Source organism: Thalassophryne amazonica, chromosome 8 (assembly GCF_902500255.1).
Source record: "Thalassophryne amazonica chromosome 8, fThaAma1.1, whole genome shotgun sequence".
In the NCBI taxonomy this organism is placed as follows: Eukaryota; Metazoa; Chordata; class Actinopteri; order Batrachoidiformes; family Batrachoididae; genus Thalassophryne; species Thalassophryne amazonica.
Genome location: NC_047110.1, coordinates 97734380 through 97755958, shown reverse-complemented (window position 1 = coordinate 97755958; position 21579 = coordinate 97734380). Strand labels below are relative to the sequence as shown.

The 21579-nt window shown below is 41.6% G+C and overlaps 1 protein-coding gene and 1 long non-coding RNA gene across 2 annotated transcripts; one reads left to right on the top strand and one right to left on the bottom strand.

The window, feature by feature from the left end:
• Positions 1 to 2107: 2107 nt before the first annotated feature.
• On the bottom strand, positions 2108 to 16194 carry ribc2 (RIB43A domain with coiled-coils 2). The gene is made up of 7 exons (XM_034177053.1): positions 15501 to 16194; positions 15344 to 15425; positions 5884 to 6192; positions 5678 to 5796; positions 2758 to 2925; positions 2521 to 2687; positions 2108 to 2428 (listed from the first exon to the last, which is right to left on the bottom strand). Exons 1-7 carry the CDS (start codon positions 15615 to 15617, stop codon positions 2359 to 2361), a joined length of 1032 nt encoding a protein of 343 aa, XP_034032944.1. The 5' UTR covers positions 15618 to 16194; the 3' UTR covers positions 2108 to 2358.
• LOC117516158 lies at positions 3279 to 10572 on the top strand. The gene is made up of 3 exons (XR_004562317.1): positions 3279 to 3327; positions 5416 to 5419; positions 10384 to 10572. It is a non-coding gene; the product is annotated as an uncharacterized LOC117516158 (long non-coding RNA).
• Positions 16195 to 21579: the final 5385 nt, after the last annotated feature.

Sequence of the window (21579 nt, the reverse complement as noted above, 5' to 3'; positions counted from 1 at the left end):
ATTAACCCAGTCAGATTGGCATACATCGTTGCCTTCTAGAGCAGTGTGCACTTGAATCTGGTGCATTGCTCTTTAGATGGTTGATTCAGTTGGGGGAGAGGTGTGACGTTTTCTGGTAAGGAACCTGAACTGCACACAAAACAAAGTAGAGGGTGTCCCAAAAAAAAATAAGTGCCACAAAAATAAAGCCATAGAAAATCTGTACCGTTTTGGATGCTGATATCTGTCATGTCATCTTGAAGCATAAGAGAATTTTTATCTCTGGTGTTCACAAGATGTGCTCAATATGGGCACCGCTCCTCTGGCTCGGCCAGATCTCATTGTGAACAGTTTTATTGGTTTGAAACGTCTTTACAATCCTTTGTCTTTCTGTCTGGAGCTTTTTTTAACTGCAAAATGATATTGTTGCTGGGTTTACACGATCGACTTTGTCTCAAAGTGGAATTCCACCAGTTTCCCCTTTTTGCTCAATTGTAAGCAGCATCCTCATTGGATCAGAAGAAACTCCTGACATATATCTTGATGTCTGGGGGAAAAAAACCCAGTGATTCAGATTAGCCGTTGCAGAAATAGAGTAAAATGATTTTGTGGCACTTTTTTGGGACACCCTATACACAGTTTAGGAACAGCAGCCGCCATGGCTCCCTCAGGTCAAACAGTTGAAAGTATGGTTCAACAGCCCCTCCTGCATGTCCGCCCACACGATCATTGACCCTCAGCCCCACATGGAGGAAGAAAACCAGTGTAAAATTATGGTGCAAATGAGTTATTTAAGAATGTTTCATAAATTTTGACTTTCATTTTTGTTTTGTTTGATGTGTAAAGGATGTGAAGAGGATTAGCTGTAACACATGTTGCTGTGTGTACACTCTTACATCTGTGGTCAATTTTAAAGCCACCAGTTCACCTAACCTGCATGTCTTTGGAAGCCAGAGCACGTGAAGGCAACTCACAGGAATATGGAAACTCCAAACAGACAGCAGTTTGACCTGTGTCAAAAGGAAAATTGTGACAGAAATGGCATTTACTGTTCACCGATGTGTTTACTGTTGCCTTGTTTGAAGGATAAACAAGAATAAAAAAAAAAATAAAAAAAACTTTCAAAAACTTCTGAATGAACTGGTTTTTACCTTTTCGACATTGTAGATTTCATGCTGTACAGATTTTTAAATACACACACACACATATATATAATATTTAGGCTGAATTGCAATATTGCTGCATATAAATAGCAGAAACTCTACACTCAGCTTCAGAGCAGGTTTTTGTTGGGTTACGATATAATTTCTTTGTTAACTTATAACAGAAATGCACCAGCACTTCACGTGACCACACATGGGCACACCGTGAACACAAGTACATTTGCTATTTAAATAAAGACTGCACGTGGCTGGGATTAGTGCTGCATTTAAGATGGTGGTTCACCGTATTCTACTTGATAGGCTGGAAAATCATTTTGGGATTACTGGGAATGTCCTTGCATTCTACCTAACCAGCCACTCTTTGTGTCCTGTACATTATCATTATCATACAGCATTATCTACCTAACCTTTTTAACATGCTCATCTCGATAATGCACTTTGTTTTTGAAGCTACTCTCGTTTTTCTTTCCTGTTGCTTCAGCTTGGTAAAGACTTCATTAAAACCTTGTAACTGTTAGAATGGTTTAAGCAGTGGGTCACCCCCTCTGAGTCTGGTCTGCTTGAGGTTTCTACCTGTCTTCACAGGGAGTTTTTCCTGACCACTGTCACCTGTGTGTTTGCTCTTGGGGTGGGTAAGGTTAGACTTTACTCGTGTGAAATGCCTTGAGGCAGCTTTCCTGTGATTTGGGGCTGTATAAATGAAATAAATTGAACTGCACTTAGCGTGACAGGGGCTGTAAAAAACAAAGACACAGCAGTAACACTTGTGTTGCCTTGTGAAGAAAGATACAGCCCTGTCTCATGTTCTAGAATCAGTGAAATTCGAACTGAAGGCTGACGCTGTGAGAATAACAACTGATAAAAGGGTTGAACACCAACTGTCTTTATGAAGGTTTCTGACCAAAAAACACACAAAAATGCTAACCGGAGAAGGTTTTTTGTTTTTGTTTTGTAAAGGCACCTAACTGTTTTTCACTATGACAAATAGTTTCCCAGAATACTTTGAGTTGAGTTAAACATCGTACAATTTTTTATTTGTTTTTTATCACGTATTTGTTTTTCTTTCTTTAGTCTAATCTTGACTGACAGCATTATGTACAAGTTAAAATAAGGCTAAAACTGTATTGAACACAACTGGTTATTTACTTAAATGGTTTGATTTAATGTGTGTTCTTCCATAAACATATTGGTACTTGACATGTAACGTCCAGGGCCATCATCTGCTGCACGTGTTGAACTGGGAGAAGAAACTGTCCTCCACGGATCCCCGTTTAAGCATCTGTCTCCTTTAAATGACACCACAAATGGTGAGTGAGATGGTGACTTTGCATGTAATTGAACATACGATGTGAGGGAGACGTTTTATTTTGTTACTCACTGCTGATCCCGTGTTTTGGCCAGTTCTGTGTTGGTGCTGTCCACATCTCGTCTCAGTTGTCTCTGCAGTTTTGCCTGTTGCCTCTCAAGAAGCAGAGCCCTGCGAGCTGAGTCCATGCAGATGCGGTGATATTGTTCCTCTTCTTGCTTCTGTTGTGATTCTGTCTTCTACAAATGAACAAAGTGTCCATGTGCACATCTTTAGAAGGTGACTGTGTTAGCTTGTTTTGTATTTTACCTTCTTCTCTTCTATTTGAATCTTGTGGAACTGAATGATTTGCTGCAGATCCTCAGGAGCTCTTCTATCGCTGCTCGGGGAAAGACCAGGTAGTCCAGACATGTTGAGGGCAGACGTGTCATCGGTCAGCTGTTGCTGATGGCGACGCTGTTCTTCTGTATTTGCCCACTGCGACCACAGTCCAGATGTAGCACCCAAAAGATAATCAAAAGTAGAGCAAGCGAGATGTGGTCAAATCGATATCTATACCGTATCTTCTGGAGTGTAAGTCGCACCTGTTAAAAAATGCCTCTTGAAGGGGTATAAGTCACACTGGAGTACAAGTCACATGTTTTTTCTGTATTATCAGAGCTTTAATTTGGGATTTTTGTGCATTGTTGCATTGTACATTTATATTATTGGCATTTATTATTACCAGAGGCCATCAAATATGGCCACCAGGTATTGTGAAGACTTTGCGTCTGTCCGTCTGTCTGTGCTCAGCATAAATCCAGTCCTATTCCTGCCAGAGTCTTCAAATTCACAGAGCTTGGACAATTTCAGAGATGGCTAACCTTGACCTATGTTAAGGTTAAAAGGTTTCATTCTGGTGTTTTTTTTTTTTTTTTTTTGGAGGGGTGGGGGTGACAGCCAATCAAAAAAGAGTGGCACTGTGACATCAGTGGTTGGTCTAGCTAGCTGCAAACTACATTTCATTTGTGTGTAAATATAACCTCTTTGTCATATATTATGTAAAAGCTAGTGGAAAATAAACCCTTCTAAACTGAGAACACTGTTTTAACACCTCTGAAGTGATTTGCAAGACATTTCACAGATGTCAGCGTGCACGCTAACTCAAAGAAAACTTCCGCTCTTGTCATGTATGTGTACATGCATGCCCTCCTGCAGACACCATTAAGAAGTAACTATTGTTTATGATTGATTGACTGATAGAGGGGCTTTATTGAACATGTACAAATTGTACATAAGACAATAGGATGTTGATAATTAATGTAAACAAATGTTTAATCCGGCGTTTATTTATTTGTGTAACCCAGTGGTGGACGCCGGAAGTAAGGGACGCCGTCAAGCTGAAGGAGTCCTACTTATCTTTGTTGGTAGGTGGGACCCCGGAGGCAGCTGACAGGTACCGGCAGGCCAAGCGAGCCGCAGCCCGTGCGGTCGCAGAGGCAAAAACTTGGGTCTGGGGGGAGTTCGGGGAGGCCATGGAGGAGGACTATCGGTCAGCCTCGAAGAGATTCTGGCAAACCGTCCGACGCCTCAGGAGGCGGAAGCAGCTCTCCACCAGCACTGTTCATGGTGCGGGTGGGGAGCTGTTGACCCTGACTTGGGATGTTGTCGGGCGGTGGAAGGAATACTTCGAGGATCTCCTCAATCCCATCGTCACGTCTTCCGAAGATGAAGCAGAGACTGGGGACTAAGAGGCGGACTCATCCATTACCCGGGCCGAAGTCACCAAGGTGGTTAGAAAGCTCCTCGGTGGCAAGGCTCCTGGGGTGGATGAAATCCGTCCTGAGTACCTTAAGTCTCTGGATGTTGTGGGAATGTCTTGGCTGACACGCCTCTGCAACATCGCGTGGCGATCGGGGACAGTGCCTCTGGCTTTGCAGACCGGGGTGGTGGTCCCTCTGTTTAAGAAGGGGGACCGGAGGGTGTGTTCCAACTATAGGGGGATCACACTCCTCAGCCTCCCCAGTAAGGTCTATTCCAGAGTACTGGAGAGGAGAATTCGACCGATGGTCGAACCTCGGATTCAGGAGGAGCAGTGTGGTTTTTGTCCTGGTCGTGGCACACTGGACCAGCTCTACACGCTCCATCGGGTGCTCGAGGGTTCATGGGAGTTCGTCCAACCAGTCCACATGTGTTTTGTCGATCTGTAGAAGGCGTTCGACCGTGTCCCTCGGGGCACCCTGTGGGGGGTGCTCCGGGAGTACGGGGTCCGGGGTCCTTTGCTAAGGGCTATCCGGTCCCTGTATGACCGCAGCAGGAGCTTGGTTTGCATTGCCGGTAGTAAGTCAAACCTGTTTCCAGTGCACGTTGGCCTCCGCCAGGGCTGCCCTTTGTCACCGGTTCTGTTCATTATTTTTATGGACAGAATTTCTAGGCACAGCCAGGGTGTAGAGGGGGTCTGGTTTGGGAACCACAGAATCTTGTCTTTGCTGTTTGCGGACGATGTGGTTCTGTTGGCTTCGTCAAATCAGGACCTTCAGCGTGCACTGGGGTGGTTTGCAGCCGAGTGTGAGGCGTCCGGGATGAAAATCAGCACCTCCAAATCTGAAGCCATGGTTCTCGACCGGAAAAAGGTGCTTTGCCCTCTTCAGGTCGGTGGAGTGTCCTTGCCTCAAGTGGAGGAGTTTAAGTATCTCGGGGTCTTGTTCACAAGTGAGGGACGGATGGAGCGTGAGATCGATAGACAGATCGGTGCGGCATCTGCAGTGATGCGGTCGCTGTATCGGACCGTCGTGGTGAAGAGAGAGCTGAGTAGGGGGGCAAAGCTCTCGATTTACCGATCGATCTACGTTACGATCCTCGACAGGGTGAGGAGCTCGGTCACTCGGGAGGAGCTCGGAGTCGAGCCACTGCTCCTCCACGTCGAAAGGAGTCTGTTGAGGTAGCTCGGGCATCTTTTCCGGATGCCCCCTGGACGCCTCGCTGGAGAGGTGTTCTGGGCACGTCCCATTGGGAGGAGGCCCCGGGGAAGACCCAGGACACGCTGGAGGGACTACATCTCTCGGCTGGCTTGGGAACGCCTTGGGGTTCCCCCGGAGGAGCTGGGGGAGGTGTGTGTGGATGGGAGGTCTGGGCGGCTTTGCTTGAGCTGCTGCCCCCGCGACCTGACTCCGGATAAAGCGGAAGAAAATGGATGGATGGATGGAATAAATGTATGTTTATACACAGACACACACATACACAGACTTACCTTGGCAAAATTATACTCTTTAGTTGCAACAGTGGCTGCTTTTCTGTTCTCCATGTTGGCATTGTGATGTTGCAGAGCTTTGATTTCCATCTCTCTTCTGTTCTGCTCATAGTTCTGTTCTGCTTGCACAGATGCAGAAGCTGAAGTGAGCTTGTGTTTGTGTGTAAACAGACCATTTAAACATTTTCTCAGACCAGCCTCACTACCTTCAAGCCTCTGTTGATGCTCTGCTGCTGCTCGCTCCCTCTGCTGCTGGCCGAGCCACTCTCTGAGCTGCTCCTTCTGTTTCTTCTCCCTGATGTGACGGTCTGGGTCCTCACCCAGCAGGCCAGGGAGTGTCACACCTGCACCATCTTGGACTGTTTTTCCACAGAGTTCATCATTCTCACGTTGACACTGATGCTGCTGGTATTGATGCCTGTAGTCAACGATGGCCTTCTCCATGGCATACTTTTGGTTCATTTGTTGTTTGTGAAGAAGATGTGCTGTTTTAGTGTTCTGGAGCATCTCTCCATCTGTATTAACAACACGGCCCCCAACATCCATACAGTTTCAGTATAGATTGAGAATATCCCCAACCAGTCCCAGCAGAAGACTGCCCCTCCCTGAGCCTGGTTCTGCTGGAGGTTTCTTCCTGTTAAAAGGGAGTTTTTCCTTCCCACTGTCGCCAAGTGCTTGCTCACAGGGGGTCGTTTTGACCGTTGGGGTTTTTCCGTAATTATTGTATGGCTTTGCCTTGCAATATAAAGCACCTTGGGGCAACTGTTTGTTGTGATTTGGCGCTATATAAATAAAATTGATTTGATATCCCACAAAGGGCATCATACAAACTACTAAATTAATTAGGGATGCATCAATACCACTTTTTTGCAGACTAAGTACGAGTACCGATACGAATGCTTAATATTACATTACAGTTTTATGATGACAATGAAAACATGTTTTATTCATCGGTTGTTCCTTACTTTTTGACTCTAACTGCTACCAAGATCATTAGCTTAGTTTTCATTTATGAACATTTCACTTAAATCAGGTAACGTCACTTTTTGACTACAACAAATTGTCCTTTAATTAACCGTGTGTTTCTTAACAAACACGACGCTGCCAGACATCTCACTGAAATGTAACCTGTGGACTTCAGCACTACACAATATACAACACCAAGAACAAAACTAAAACTGTCCATCATTAACTTTATTTACGTATGTCTGTGAGGACTAAACCTTTTTTGAAAATGTGAGGGGCAGATTCTTTTTGATGAAAAGAAGCTTGTTATCAGCTGTGAAGCTGTTTCTGTCTATAATGTGTGACACTGTGCTAAACAGCCTTTCACTCTCCATACTATTTTTTTAAACTTTTAATTAAATGCGTTTCAGTAACATACAAAAATGCATACCGCAAATGTTGTTTTCCTTAAAGGTGGAACACATACAACCCCTGGCAGTAATTATGGAATCACCGGCCTCGGAGGATGTTCATTCAGTTGTTTAATTTCGTAGAAAAAAGCAGATCACAGACATGACACAAAACTAAAGTCATTTCAAATGCCAACTTCCTGGCTTTAAGAAACACTATAAGAAATCAGGAAAAATAATTGTGGCAGTCAGTAACGGTTACTTTTTTAGACCAAGCAGAGGGAAAAAAATATGGACTCACTCAATTCTGAGGAATAAATTATGGAATCACCCTGTAAATTTTCATCCCCAAAACTAACACCTGCATCATATCAGATCTGCTCATTAGTCTGCATCTAAAAAGGAGTGATCACACCTTGGACAGCTGTTGCACCAAGTGGACTGGCATGAATCATGGCTCCAACAGGAGAGATGTCAATTGAAACAAAGGAGAGGATTATCAAACTCTTAAAAGAGAGTAAATCATCACGCAATGTTGCAAAAGATGTTGGTTGTTCACAGTCAGCTGTGTCTAAACTCTGGACCAAATACAAACAACATGGGAAGGTTGTTAAAGGCAAACATACTGGCAGACCAAGGAAGACATCAAAGCGTCAAGACAGAAAACTTAAAGCAGTATGTCTCAAAAATCGAAAATGCACACCAAAACAAATGAGGAATGAATGGGAGGAAACTGGAGTCAACGTCTGTGACCGAACTGTAAGAAACTGCCTAAAGCAGGGGTGGGCAACGAGGGCCGGGACACTGCAGGTTTTCCTTGCAACCGATCACCTCAGCAGGTGGGTTGCTGATGAGCTTCTACCTTGAACATAAACACCTGGTTGTCTTGAAATTACCTGCTGAAACACCTGATCATTAATGAAATCACCTGCTGAGGTGACTGGTAGCAAGGAAAACCTGCAGTGCTTTGGCCCTTCATGGCACATGATTGCCCACCCCTGGCCTAAAGGAAATTGGATTTACATACAGAAAAGCTAAACAAAAGCCATCATTAACACCTAAACAGAGAAAAACAAGGTTACAATGGGCTAAGGAAGAGCAATCGTGGACTGTGGATGACTGGATGAAAGTCATATTCAGTGATGAATCTCGAATCTGCATTGGGCAAGGTGATGATGAAGGTGACTTTTGTTTGGTGCAGTTCCAATGAGATTTATAAAGATGACTGCCTGAAGAGAACATGTAAATTTCCACAGTCATTGATGATATGGGGCTGCATGTCAGGTAAAGGCACTGGGGAGATGGCTGTCATTACATCATCAATAAATGCACAAGTTTACATTGATATTTTGGACACTTTTCTTATCCCATCAATTGAAAGGATGTTTGGGGATGATGAAATCATTTTTCAAGATAATGCATCTTGCCATAGAGCAAAAACTGTGAAAACATTCCTTGCAAAAAGACACATAGGGTCAATGTCATGGCCTGCAAATAGTCCGGATCTTAATCCAATTAAAAATCTTTGGTGGAAGTTGAAGAAAATGGTCCATGACAAGGCTCCAACCTGCAAAGCTGATCTGGCAACAGCAATCAGAGAAAGTTGGAGCCAAATTTATGATGAGTACTGTTTGTCACTCATTAAGTCCATGCCTCAGAGACTGCAAGCTGTTATAAAAGCCAGAGGTGGTGCAACAAAATACTAGTGATGTGTTGGAGCGTTCTTTTGTTTTTCATGATTTCATAATTTATTCCTCAGAATTGAGTGATTCCATATTTTTTTTCCCTCTGCTTGGTCTAAAAAAGTAACCGTTACTGACTGCCACAATTATTTTTCCTGATTTCTTATAGTGTTTCTTAAAGCTAGAAAGTTGCCATTTGAAATGACTTTCGTTTTGTGTCATGTCTGTGATCTGCTTTTTTTCTACAAAATTAAACAACTGAATGAACATCCTCCGAGGCCGGTGATTCCATAATTTTTGCCAGGGGTTATCGCACGCACAGAGTGTTGCGTGCTGTCTCCACTCCACAGGGATGCAAAAGTGAGTAATATTAACATTATTTTATTTATTTATTTTCTTCTTTGTGGATCATGGGATAATTTCATTGCGTGCAGACAGAATCACCTGATGCCTTCAGGTGATGAGGTGTAGTGAATTTTTACCCATCCTAATTGCCAGTTAGGAGCAGAGGTCGCCTTTTTTGGCGCCCGGGGACCCAGCTCCAGATGTATATCCCTGCCCTAGGTCACGAGCAGGGCTGAGCAAACCTTGACCGGCCTCATGACACACTTAAACAACACACATAAGCCGGTCCGGTACATGAACACATATAAAAGCACACACAAGGAAAGAATTGGGAAAAGAAAAACCTCCATTGCTGCTGCGTTAAACTCCTGCAGCACCACTGGAGAGCAAAAAAAAAACCCGTAGCACAGAAAAACAGTCATAACAAAAAAAAAAAATCACGACAGACAACAAGACAGACAAGTACAAGTAAATGAATATGGTATCGGGCTGATACTGGTATCGAGATCAATGCATCCCTAAAACTAATACATGTTCAGAATCAAGGTGATTAATCCTGTTACAGTACTTTGGGTACTGCTGGAGGGACCTTATATCAAATAAAGGATAAGTCAAGGAGACTCACATGAGGTGTGCAACCTCCCAATTACTAACACACCTGAATGAGCTAATCATCTTGTGATAGAGCAGGGAGCGATGGAGAAAGGGTTGGTAAGGTGATCCTTGAGGTTGAGTTTGAGAACCACTGGAAAGCTTTGAAGAAGACATTTCATTTGCATTGTTTCAGTCCACCCAGCTGTAAACGGGTACTGGCTTTGGCTGGTGATGAAATCCAGTGATAAGCACTGGCACTAACGGACTTTGAGGGCTATACTGAACTTCATCTATTGTGATTCCATTAAAATCAACTCCTCCACAAGTCAGCATCCCATGAAGTGCTCATTTTTGCACATAAGGCTCAAGGTCTGTTGTTGCTCAAGCATTCACTATCTTATATGTCAGCAGCAAAACCTAGTAAGTGCACAATTTGAATCACATTGGCAGAAATCACTTTACACACACACTGTCTAACAACAGCCCATGTTTCATAAGACAATATGTCTATTAGGTCAACAACAGTGTCCATTTCTGTAACTTAAAGCTACAATGTGTATGATTTAGTGTCATCTAGTGGTGAGGCTGCACAGTGAATTGCGCCATCACAGTCACAATTTTGTTTCATGTTTTTGCTGCTTTGGCAATAAGGATTCATGCGCCATTGCCTTGTGATAAATATGTTTGATCCTACATTACAAAAATGAGAGGTATTTTAAGTTAAGTTAAGTTAAAAGTCACATTCTGTTTCAATCTGTTCAGTTTTGTTTTTGGGTGGCGGGCATGACAGCCAGTCAGCGTAGAGCTGCGCCGTGACGTCAGTGGCTGGTCTCTCCAGCCACATTCAAACATTCATTATTTGTATTTATATAATGGCTGAGTGGATCCTTATTTGATTGGTGGCTTGTACGAGGTCTGTTAGAAAAGTATCGGACCTTTTTATTTTATGCAAAAAATATATTGATTTGATTCATATGTTTTTACGTCAGCCAAGCTTGAACCTTTGTGCGCATGCGTGAGTTTTTCACGCCTGTCGGTTGCGTCATTCGCCTGTGGGCAGGCTTTGAGTGAGCACTGGTCCACCCCTCGTCGTTTTTTCATTGTGAGGAAATGGCGGAATGATTTGGGCTTTGTTCCATCAGAATTTTTTCAGAAACTGTTAGGGACAGGCAGCTGGAAACCATTCGATGAATTCAGATGGCTTTCGGTGAAAATTTTATGGGCTTCACAGAGATTAAGGGGTGTTACATGCCTATCTCGGCTTTCAGTGGCTTACCAGTTGAGTGAGTATAAGAGAAATTGTGGAGAGCTGGGCATGTCCCAACTTGTCCTCTGACACTCCAAAACGGAGGTGTTCTTTGTCTCGCTCCATCAGCGGCTCCGTCATGACGCGCGAAGCCTCTGCGCGGCTTTCCGTGACAAAATCTCTTGTTAAAAGTGAAATCTGCCGGAAAATGGCTGATGTCCAGCTCTTGTGATAACCAGAGCAATTGCACACGATGGTCCCGGATCCATACAGCCATCCGTTTAGAAATGAAATGGTCGTTTCAGCCTGTCGGATCGCGGCTCGGAGCGCGGCGCGCCCTCAGCCACTGTGGGCCATCCTTAAAGCGGTAGTAACGCTCCTTAATCTCTGACGCCCATAAAATTTTCACCGAAAGCCATCTGAATTTAACGAATGGTTTCCACCTGGCTGTCTCACACGGTTCCTGAAAAAATTTTAATGCAACAAAACGGCAGTCGTTCAGACATTCTCCTGACAATGAAAAAACGACGAGAGGGGTGGACCAGTGCTCACTCAAAGCCTGCCCACAGGCAAATGACGCAACCGACAGGCGTGAAAAAACTCACGCATGCGCACGAAGGTTCAAGCTTGGCTGACGTAAAAACATATGAATCAAATCCATATATTTTTTGCATAAAAAGGTCCGTTACTTTTCTAACAGACCTCGTATGTCACGTGACATTGATTATTCGTACTACTTGCCATTGTGTTTCTTTTACCATGCAATAGTTCTTTTTAGCATGCAATTTTGGTGCTATTGCACATCCCAACCACCGTGCGTGCTCACACTATCGGGGGTGTGTGTGTTTAGCTAAACATGGCAGTTTGTTTTGCTGACGGACGATGATTTGAAGGAGCTAATTGACAGTGCTAATTCTTCTAACACAAACGCACTAGGCTGTAAGCCATCTGGAGGCATGAAGAGGTTGAAGTTAGGATGAAAAGCTGCACAAATTTCTGACGTTATTTTTCGCTAGTTTTTTTTTTTTTTTTTTTTTTTTTTTTTTTGAAGTACACAAAGTCAGTGCATGGAATCATGGACTATATCGTCAGAATTATTTTTGAACTGTTTTTCCAAGTTGACTGAGAACAATTTTGGACTCCTATTTAAAGTTCACGTTGGACTGTTGACGTTGAGTACCAGTGACGAACACCAAAAAGTCCCTTTTCTGTTTATAAATTAATAAAATATCAAATAACAAGGATCTGTTTTCGCCATTATATAAAACAAATAATGAATGTTTTTAACATTCTTTCATTGGAACAAATATTTAATTTGATGAAACCTGGAATGTACCATCTTTCACCTCATGATATATTCGTACAATTGAACTCATGAACATTAATTATCTGCATAATATTTGCTATCTGCGCATGTGTGAGCTATCTGCATGAAAAACATGGAAGCATGTGTGAAGAACAGGAAGTTTGTTCTGTACTAAGTTTAGCCTTTCTGTGTACTGAAAGGTTCTGGGAGCTGGTTTTAATGAATGGAGAAACACAACCCGCCTATAAACCTGATTTGGTCCGTACCACTGATCTGTATATTATACTGGATAGCTCACTGGCCCACACACTTCGTACAAACTGCTGAAGCAAACTGGTGGCCGTCTTACCACTCGCACGTTATGTGGACTGCACATAGATGATTTATTAGAATGTCAACAATTTGGAGTAATAACTGAGCTGATTCTCTCATTTCCTTATTTTTGTTCTGCAGATAATATAACTTTCATCCCTCCTAATCTATGTCTGCTATGATTAGCTATTTGATTTATTTCCTTTCTCTTTTTCAGTACTTTGACACATCTTCCCCTTCTATTCTCAATTACTCAGATCAGATCTCACTGGGACAAATACTCAATTCTAAAAATTTGGATTCTTTAATCAAAGTTTATACAAGTTTTGTGTAATCATCAGCAAGCTTATCGATATATATATCATGAACAAGAACAAAAGTGGATGGATAACAAAAGTCATGATGGTGGATTTTTTTAATGGTTGCACTGAAAGAATAAAACACCACTTTAGAAGCTACAGGAGAGTTGATTTTCCCTGCAATGACAATATTTATTACACACAGCTCTATGAGCTTCAGCCTAATTTTAGTAATAAAGCTTGTAGCTTTATTAAAACTACAAGCTACGAAGAAAAGCTCACAAAGCTTGTAAAGCTATGAAAAGAACTCACTCACACTGACTCCGTGAGTGAGTGAGTTTTTTTTCTCCCCCAATCAACCTATTCATAAATTCCAATCAATTGAGTGTTTTTTTTTTCTATTTCAACTGAGTTCACTCAACTGAAAGTTTTTTTTTTAATTTCAAATATTTTTTCTTTTCCCCAATCAATCCATCTTACACAGCCCTCCTCAAGGGTTTTACTGATTATGCCGAAATTGCTCAACCACTGTTACAATCAAAATGGATCTTTTGTGTTCGTCAAACAAATATAAGTATTAACAATTTGTATGTTATACCACTCTACTCAAGGCTTTTACAGATTAAAGGAAATTTGAGTTAGATGCCAGTCTGGTTGAATAAACACTCGTCAAATCGGTATCGAACCCTTGAGGAGGGGTTGATAAGATAGAGTGATATTTGCAAAAGATGACATCCAACATCAATGAAAATAGGGTTAACTATTAGTATACTGCTGTCCTAGGTCTGGAAAAATCAATTAAGAATAATTCAAGAAATCAAGGTTTATTGTCAAGGTTATTATCAGGTTTATTGTTTATTGTGCTCATCCCCAAAAAAATACTACATTACATCAAGAATATATTACCCAAGAATATGCAACTTCAGAAAAGGCCAAAATAGTACTGCTATTTTTCATGTTTTGACAAAGGTGGCAAGAACCGAAAAGATTTTGGATAATGTGATGTCTGATATTTTAATATATGCATGACGTCATTCGCCCTATTGAGGTTTCAAATCCCGCAAAATCTTGTAAAACTTCGAAAAGGTCGCCACTGTGAGATGCCATTAACATTGAGAACTGCACTGAGACGCTCTGATAAGGCTGCACTTGAACCGCTTCACACGGACCACAGCATTAACTTCGCAACATAAATCTCTTTGTATATTGTGCCTAAAACTCTTGTGAATCTATTATCTGGGTTTACAGACGTTGCTATTGTTTGTTTTATGTAAACATGCAAGAAACTCAGGTTGATTCTCTGTTATTTTCAAAGGGAATTGCTTTGAGCCGTGATTGCTTCCTGTTCATGTCGTTCTGGGGGAAAGTGAAGTTTGCGCTTTAATGCCCTGCTTATTGTCCTTTACAACTCTGTGTGTCCTGTTTGTTCCAGAGTAAAATATATATATATATATATATATATATATATAAACTGTCTGAAATTTGATTTGCGTTTATGAAGATCCACACAAATGAAATGTACAGATTATTTGGAATATTTGTTTTAACGAATTTTCAAGGTCTCATGCATGCAGTCTCTTATTAACGTGATGAAAAGCATAAAAAATCACATATCAGTAGTATAATGTTCATTTGCAATTGTCATGTGGATTCTCTGTTGTTTTGACTGCAGCAACTCTATGGCGCGCAAGGGATTATGGGATATTTCAATAGGGCGAATGTTCGTGTGCCAATCTCTGATTGGACAAGAGTCTACCATGCTGCCACCCTGCTCAGCGTGCTGCTCTTGTTGGAGCAACAACATACAGAATGTGTCTCTTCCCAGACAGATCTCTTTCAGTGCAGCATCTTGTTCTGACTTTAACACAAAGTTAACACCAAAGTCTCTCATCGCCAACTGTAAATGGTAATCAAAACATTCTCTTCCGCATCAAATTCCATCGTGGCAATGTTTACAATATGCTTGAGCGATAACAGGTGAAGTTGCTCATAGCTAAACTTTAAGTTTCTTAAAATTAGTGGCCGTAATAAATATTTATTACTGGTAAATTTTAGAGTTAATTTAGATGAGATATACTCATTATCTCACAGGATTAAATCACAATTATCTGGGAACTACTTTTTGCGCAGCAATTCATTAAGCACGTTGGTTGCATACTAACAGAATATCCAGAAACTGGACAGTTGTTCGGCCAAAACGAGAGCGTCCACTTTTAGTTGCCATAAACTAAGCTAGTGGCGTGCATGATAGTGTGCCATACTGCCCGAAAGGTTCAGGAAAAATAAATTCGCAGGCCGTACATAGAAAGGGTAAACTCAGTACAGAATAAATTTACTGTTTTTCGCGCAGATAGCGAAAATACAAATCTGGTACGGAGGTAATCCCAGTATGGGACACCATGATTAAAAAAAACAGACAACACATTAACTGCAAAATGTGAAACAAATGCATCACCGAAGAAGCAAACAGAAATCACAGGGCTTAATGAATAGTAAATAAGGGGATAAAATTAAGTTTTGAAATCACCATATTCTCTTTGTTTCTCTCTTTCTGCCTCTTCTTGTTGCTTCTTTTCTTTAATTTGCATGTCAAGTGTTTCCTTGTCAATCTAGAAAGAAGCCAGAAGCAGCACACTTTAATATGTTCATCATAATTTGATAAAGTTACAGACTGCAGCACTTACCCCAATAGTTCGGACTTTCTCGTTAAACATCCTCTCTTTTCTTTGCGTCTCTCTGTGCCGACGCATCTCCAGATTTGCAGCAGCTGCGCGGTCCGATATTAATTCGAAATTGATCATTTTTTTTCATTAAATTTTTGTTTTACGCAAGCCTAGAGAGCAAGAAACGTACCTAAGAGAGAAAAAAAAAACTGCAAACTAACGCCTAATTTACCGGCTGCTAGGAAACCAGTAACGTGAGACTTCGTGCAGAATCGGCCTTCTCCGTGTCCGCTCAACCATGTTGCCAGATTTTTTTTTTAGAAAAAAGCCCCAAAACGCGAGTTTTTGGGCTTGTTTATTCTGTACTGAGTTTTAACAAAAACGTTAACCTTTAAGGTACTTTATTAATTTTTCATTATAGGCACAACTAAAAATTACACCATACAGTGCAAACAGTAATGAATTAAAAAGTAAACAGTCACTACAGATCGGAGTTGGATATATTTTTGAATGGAGAGACAAATGTCACAACAAGAGCTTTCATTTAAGAAAAGATCCTAAGAAAGTGTGACCTGTAACTCCAAGTATTTTTTTTGCAATTGTTTAATTTTAATTTAACCTTTATTTAGCCAGGTTAGTCCCATTGAGATTGAGAACTCAGCCACATGGGGTGTGCAGCCAGTACATTCCGAGTGCTGGTCCCAAGCCCGGATAAATGAGGGTTGTGTCAGGAAGGGCATCCGGCATAAAACAAGCCAAGGGTGGAAGGGTGGAAATGAGAATCGACTTTGAATTTTGGTAGTATGACTGGTAAAGGGAGAGAGCTGGCTGATATGATAGGGAGGAGAAAGGTAGACATATTGTGTGTGCAAGAGACCAAGTGGAAGGGAAGTAAGAGCAGGAGCATTGGCGGTGGGTACAAGTTGTTGTACCATGGTGAGGACAGGAAGAGAAATGGTGTTGGGGTCATTTTAAAGGAAGAGTATGTTAAAAGTGTGTTGGAGATTAAGCGAGTGTCTGACAGGGTGATGAGTGCGAAGTTGGAAATTGAAGGGGTGATGATGAATATCGTCAGTGCATATGCCCAGGGTCGGACTGGGAACAAATTTCGGCCCTGACATTTTTACTCTGGACCAGCCCACTATTGGCCTGATGAATCCACCCCCAAACACGCACACCCACCCGTCCATACCAAACCCCCAATGAACAAATACCATACACCTAAACACCATAAACACACACCTATGATCATAGTACAAAATGGAAGCAAAAGCACACAGGTGGAAAAAAGCTTTTGTGTCTCCAAAGTGTGTGTGTGTGTGTGTGTGTGTGTGTGTGTGTGTGTGTGTGTGTGTGTGTGTGTGTGTGTGTGTGAGAGAGAGAAAATTAAGGTAATATTTTGCATGAACATTACTGAGTGGAATGGAGGCAAAAAAGAAGCTTGAAAAACTTAAATTAAATAACTTGACTAACTAATAACACCAAAACCTTTAAATTGGTTAAAATTAATTAACAGTGTAGAGGACAAAGCAAATTAAGTATACAAAACCACTTAATTAAATGCGTTGCTAAACTTAGGTTTGTCTAACTATAAGTGTCTTGTGTGTACTCAGTGGCTGAGTTAGAATTTCTTTAAAAAACATGCAAATTGCTATTTTAGGGTTTTGTTTTGTTTTTAAACTGAGCAAATAATTTGTTTTAGAGTGTGGAATACTCCAAAGAATATTTCACTTCTGTGAACTGATCCTCATAACGTGTAAAGTGAAATCAAAATACCAGCATGGCTGCAGCTTTGAACACTGTTACAAACAGCCCCGGCCTCCCCTATTACCATTATAACTGGTCTGCTGTCCCAATAAAGATCACAGTTTTGACCCCCTAAAACAAACAAAAAACATCACTCATTCGTTTTATCTTAAATTTTCACCCTCGTTTCCACACCAGGAGCAACATTCGGGAATAAATCCGAGCAGCAGGGACAGCGAGAAGCGCAGAGAAGTTCAGGCGCCGAGGAATCAGTCCATTCACAGGGGCGCAGTGTTGCCAGATGTGAAATATGAAACTATCGTACCAAAACCTCAAAATTATCGTATTTTGGGAGAAATGATCGTACACAAACAAAACGCATAAAACGTAGCTATTTTAGCGTTTTTTTTAATTTCCAAAGAATTTTATGTCACATTTTTAAACAGTAATTATAGTAATGGGGAAACTAGAACGCACTACTAGAAAGATTTTTTTTTTTTCTGTGAAGGGACACAAACGTGTTAATTACCAGACTAGAAAGAGTCGAATTCAACCTCGAGGTCGCTGTCGTCATCCGATGCCACTTGTGCAGATTTTGTTCAACACAGAAAAAATGTTGACACCTCCATAAGGAACTTGAACTTTTTTAAATGTTTCCTTGTATATCTCTTTGCTCTTGTGTTTTGTTCGTTTGTTATTGCATTCGTTGAAATAAAGTTTGGGAAAAAAAATATGTTGGTTGGGGAATCTTCCTGTCACGGCAGAGATTGGATGGGACTCATTACTTTGTATGAGAGGGGGCGGGCTTTCAAATGACTTTGTCCCGGCAGCCCAAAGCCAGCAGCAACCCTGTGTGTGGTGTGTCTTTGATGCCGCCTGAGTGCAACGCCTGCAAAATGATTCTTGGGTGTCAGAGAGAGATGCGTGTTTGGGCAACCAACTGAAATTATCGTACATTTTGGATTTTTTCCCATTGTTGATCGTACATCGTACAGAGGGTAAAACTATCGTACAAATACGATAATTATCGTACATCTGGCAACACTGCAGGGGCGGGAGCGGCCGCCTGCTCTTCCTGCAATCTGATTGGCCACCCTGTATGCTTCTCCAATTGTCATTGGCTGTTGGTCATGTCAATCATTGTGCTCGATGTAAGTCACCGTTGTGTGATCAAATGGAAACGAAACTGAAACCTAGAATAAGACTGCGCCGTGTATGAAACACTACAGAACTTTTATTTTGACACAAATTCAGGAAGTGGTTCTGCAGCTGTGCCGATTAAATGCTGTAGCTTCACTGATCACGGACTTTCCTCGTGTTGACAGCAGCGCGCGGTTCGAGAACACTGTATTTCCATAATCTCTATAAATATGGGAGGACCGGCCCACGCACGTGAAAACGTGCAGCGGCCCACCGGGCAAATGCCCAAAATCACAGATTATCAGTCCGAGTATGCATATGCCCCACAGGTAGGTTGTGAGATGAAGGAGAAAGAAGATTTCTGGAGTGTGTTAGATGAAGTGGTGGAGACTGTGCCCAAGCATGAAAGAGTGGTGATAGGAGCGGACTTCAGTGGGCATGTTGGTGAAGGGAATAGAGGTAGTGAGGAAGTAATGGGTAGATATGGTATCAAGGATAGGAATGGGGAAGGACAGATGGTAGTTGATTTTGCAAAAAGGATGGAAATGGCTGTGGTGAATACCTACTTTAAGAAAAGGGAGGAGCACAGGGTAACATATAAGAGTGGAGGAAGGTGCACACAGGTGGACTACATTCTTTATACAACCCCTGGCAAAAATTATGGAATCACCGGCCTCAGAGGATGTTCATTCAGTTGTTTAATTTTGTAGAAAAAAAGCAGATCACAGACATGACACAAAACTAAAGTCATTTCAAATGGCAACTTTCTGGCTTTAAGAAACACTATAAGAAATCAAGAAAAAAAGATTGTGGCAGTCAGTAATGGTTACTTTTTTAGACCAAGCAGAGGAAAAAAATATGGAATCACTCAATTCTGAGGAAAAAATTATGGAATCACCCTGTAAATTTTCATCCCCCAAATTAACACCTGCATCAAATCAGATCTGCTCATTGACACTGACCCTATGTGTCTTTTCGCAAGGAATGTTTTTGCAGTTTTTGCTCTATGGCAAGATGCATTATCATCTTGAAAAATGATTTCATCATCCCCAAACATCCTTTCAATTGTCCAAAATATCAACATAAACTTGTGCATTTATTGATGATGTAATGACAGCCATCTCCCCAGTGCCTTTACCTGACATGCAGCCCCATATCATCAATGACTGTGGAAATTTACATGTTCTCTTCAGGCAGTCATCTTTATAAATCTCATTGGAAAGGCACCAAACAAAAGTTCCAGCATCATCACCTTGCCCAATGCAGATTCGAGATTCATCACTGAATATGACTTTCATCCAGTCATCCACAGTCCACAATTGCTTTTCCTTAGCCCATTGCAACCTTGTTTTTTTCTGTTTAGGTGTTAATGATGCCTTTCGTTTAGCTTTTCTGTATGTAAATCCCATTTCCTTTAGGCGGTTTCTTACAGTTCAGTCACAGACGTTGACTCCAGTTTCCTCCTATTCGTTCCTCATTTGTTTTGTTGTACATTTTTTGATTTTTGAGACATATTGCTTTAAGTTTTCTGTCTTGACGCTTTGATGTCTTCCTTGGTCTACCAGTATGTTTGCCTTTAACAACCTTTCCATGTTGTTTGTATTTGGTCCAGAGTTTAGACACAGCTGACTGTGAACAACCAACATCTTTTGCAACATTGTGTGATGATTTACTCTCTTTTAAGAGTTTGATAATCCTCTCCTTTGTTTCAATTGACATCTCTCGTGTTGGAGCCATGATTCATGTCAGTCCACTTGGTGCAACAGCTCTCCAAGGTGTGTTCACTCCTTTTTAGATGCAGACTAACGAGCAGATCTGATATGATGCAGGTGTTAGTTTTGGGGATGAAAATTTACAGGGTGATTCCATAATTTATTCCTCAGAATTGAGTGATTCCATATTTTTTTCCTCTGCTTGGTCTAAAAAAAGTAACCATTACTGACTGCCACAATCTTTTTTTCTTGATTTCTTATAGTGTTTCTTAAAGCCAGAAAGTTGCCATTTGAAATGACTTTAGTTTTGTGTCATGTCTGTGATCTGCTTTTTTTCTACAAAATTAAACAACTGAATGAACATCCTCCGAGGCCAGTGATTCCATAATTTTTGCCAGGGGTTGTAGGAGATGCAAGCTAAAAGAAATCAGAGACTGTAAGGTGGTGGCAGGAGAGAGTGTCATTGGACAGCATAGGATGGTTGTTTGTAGGATGACTTTAGAGGCAAAGAAGACGAGAGTGAGAGCTCAACAAAGGATCAGATGGTGGAAGCTGAAGGAGGAAGGCTGTTGTGTGAAATTTAGCGAGCAGGTGAGAGAAGCACTGGTTGGTGGGGAAGCAATTTTGGACAACTGGAAAAGTACTGCAGATGTGGTGAGGGAGACAGCTAGGACAGTACTGGGTATGACATCTGGACAGTGGAAGGAAGACAAGGAGACTTGTTGGTGGAATGAAGAGGTCCAGGAAAGCATAAGGAGAAAGAGGTTGGTGAAAAGGTTTTGGGATAGTCGGAGAGATGAAGAAAGTAGACGGGTACAAGGAGATGCAGCGTAAGGCAAAAAGAGAAGTGGTAAAAGCGAAGGAAAAGGCATATTGCGAGCTGTACAAGAAGTTCAATAGTAAGGAAGGAGAAAAGGACTTGTACTGACTGGCCAGACAAAGGGACAGAGCTGGAAAGGATGTGCAGCAGGTTAGGGTGGTAAAAGATGCACATGACAATGTGCAGACAAGTGAGGAGTGTGTGCTGAGAAGGTGGAGGGAATATTTTGAAGAGCAGATGAAAGAAGAAAATGAGCGAGAGAAAAGGCTGGATGATGTGGTGAGAGTAAATCAGGAAGTACAAGAGATTAGCAAGGAAGAAGTGAGGGCTGCTATGAAGAGGATGAAGAGTGGAAAGGCAGTTGGTCCAGCTGACATTCCAGTGGAGGCATGGAAATGTCTAGGAGAGATGGCAGTAGTTTCTAACCAGATTGTTTAATAAAATCTTGGAAAGTGAGAGGATGCCTGAGGAGTGGAGACGAAGTGTGCTAGTTCCTATTTTCAAGAACAAGGGTGATGTGCAGAGCAGCAGTAACTACAGAGGCATAAAGCTGATCAGCCACAGCATGAAGTTATGGGAAAGAGTAGTAGAAGCTAGACTTAGAAAACAGGTGAAGATCTGTGAGCAGCAATATGGTTTCATGTCAAGAAAGAGCACTACAGATGCAATGTTTGCTCTGAGA

Bases quoted from the DNA above. Each gene is read 5' to 3' on its own strand.
- ribc2 (XM_034177053.1), bottom strand. From the start codon at position 15,617: ATGATCAATTTCGAATTAATATCGGACCGCGCAGCTGCTGCAAATCTG. The intron at 2,926-5,677 runs GTAAGTCTGTGT...CTGTGGTCGCAG, and splicing joins AAGAGTATAATTTTGCCAAG to TGGGCAAATACAGAAGAACA. The intron at 2,688-2,757 runs GTAAAATACAAA...GTTCATTTGTAG, and splicing joins TTCAAATAGAAGAGAAGAAG to AAGACAGAATCACAACAGAA.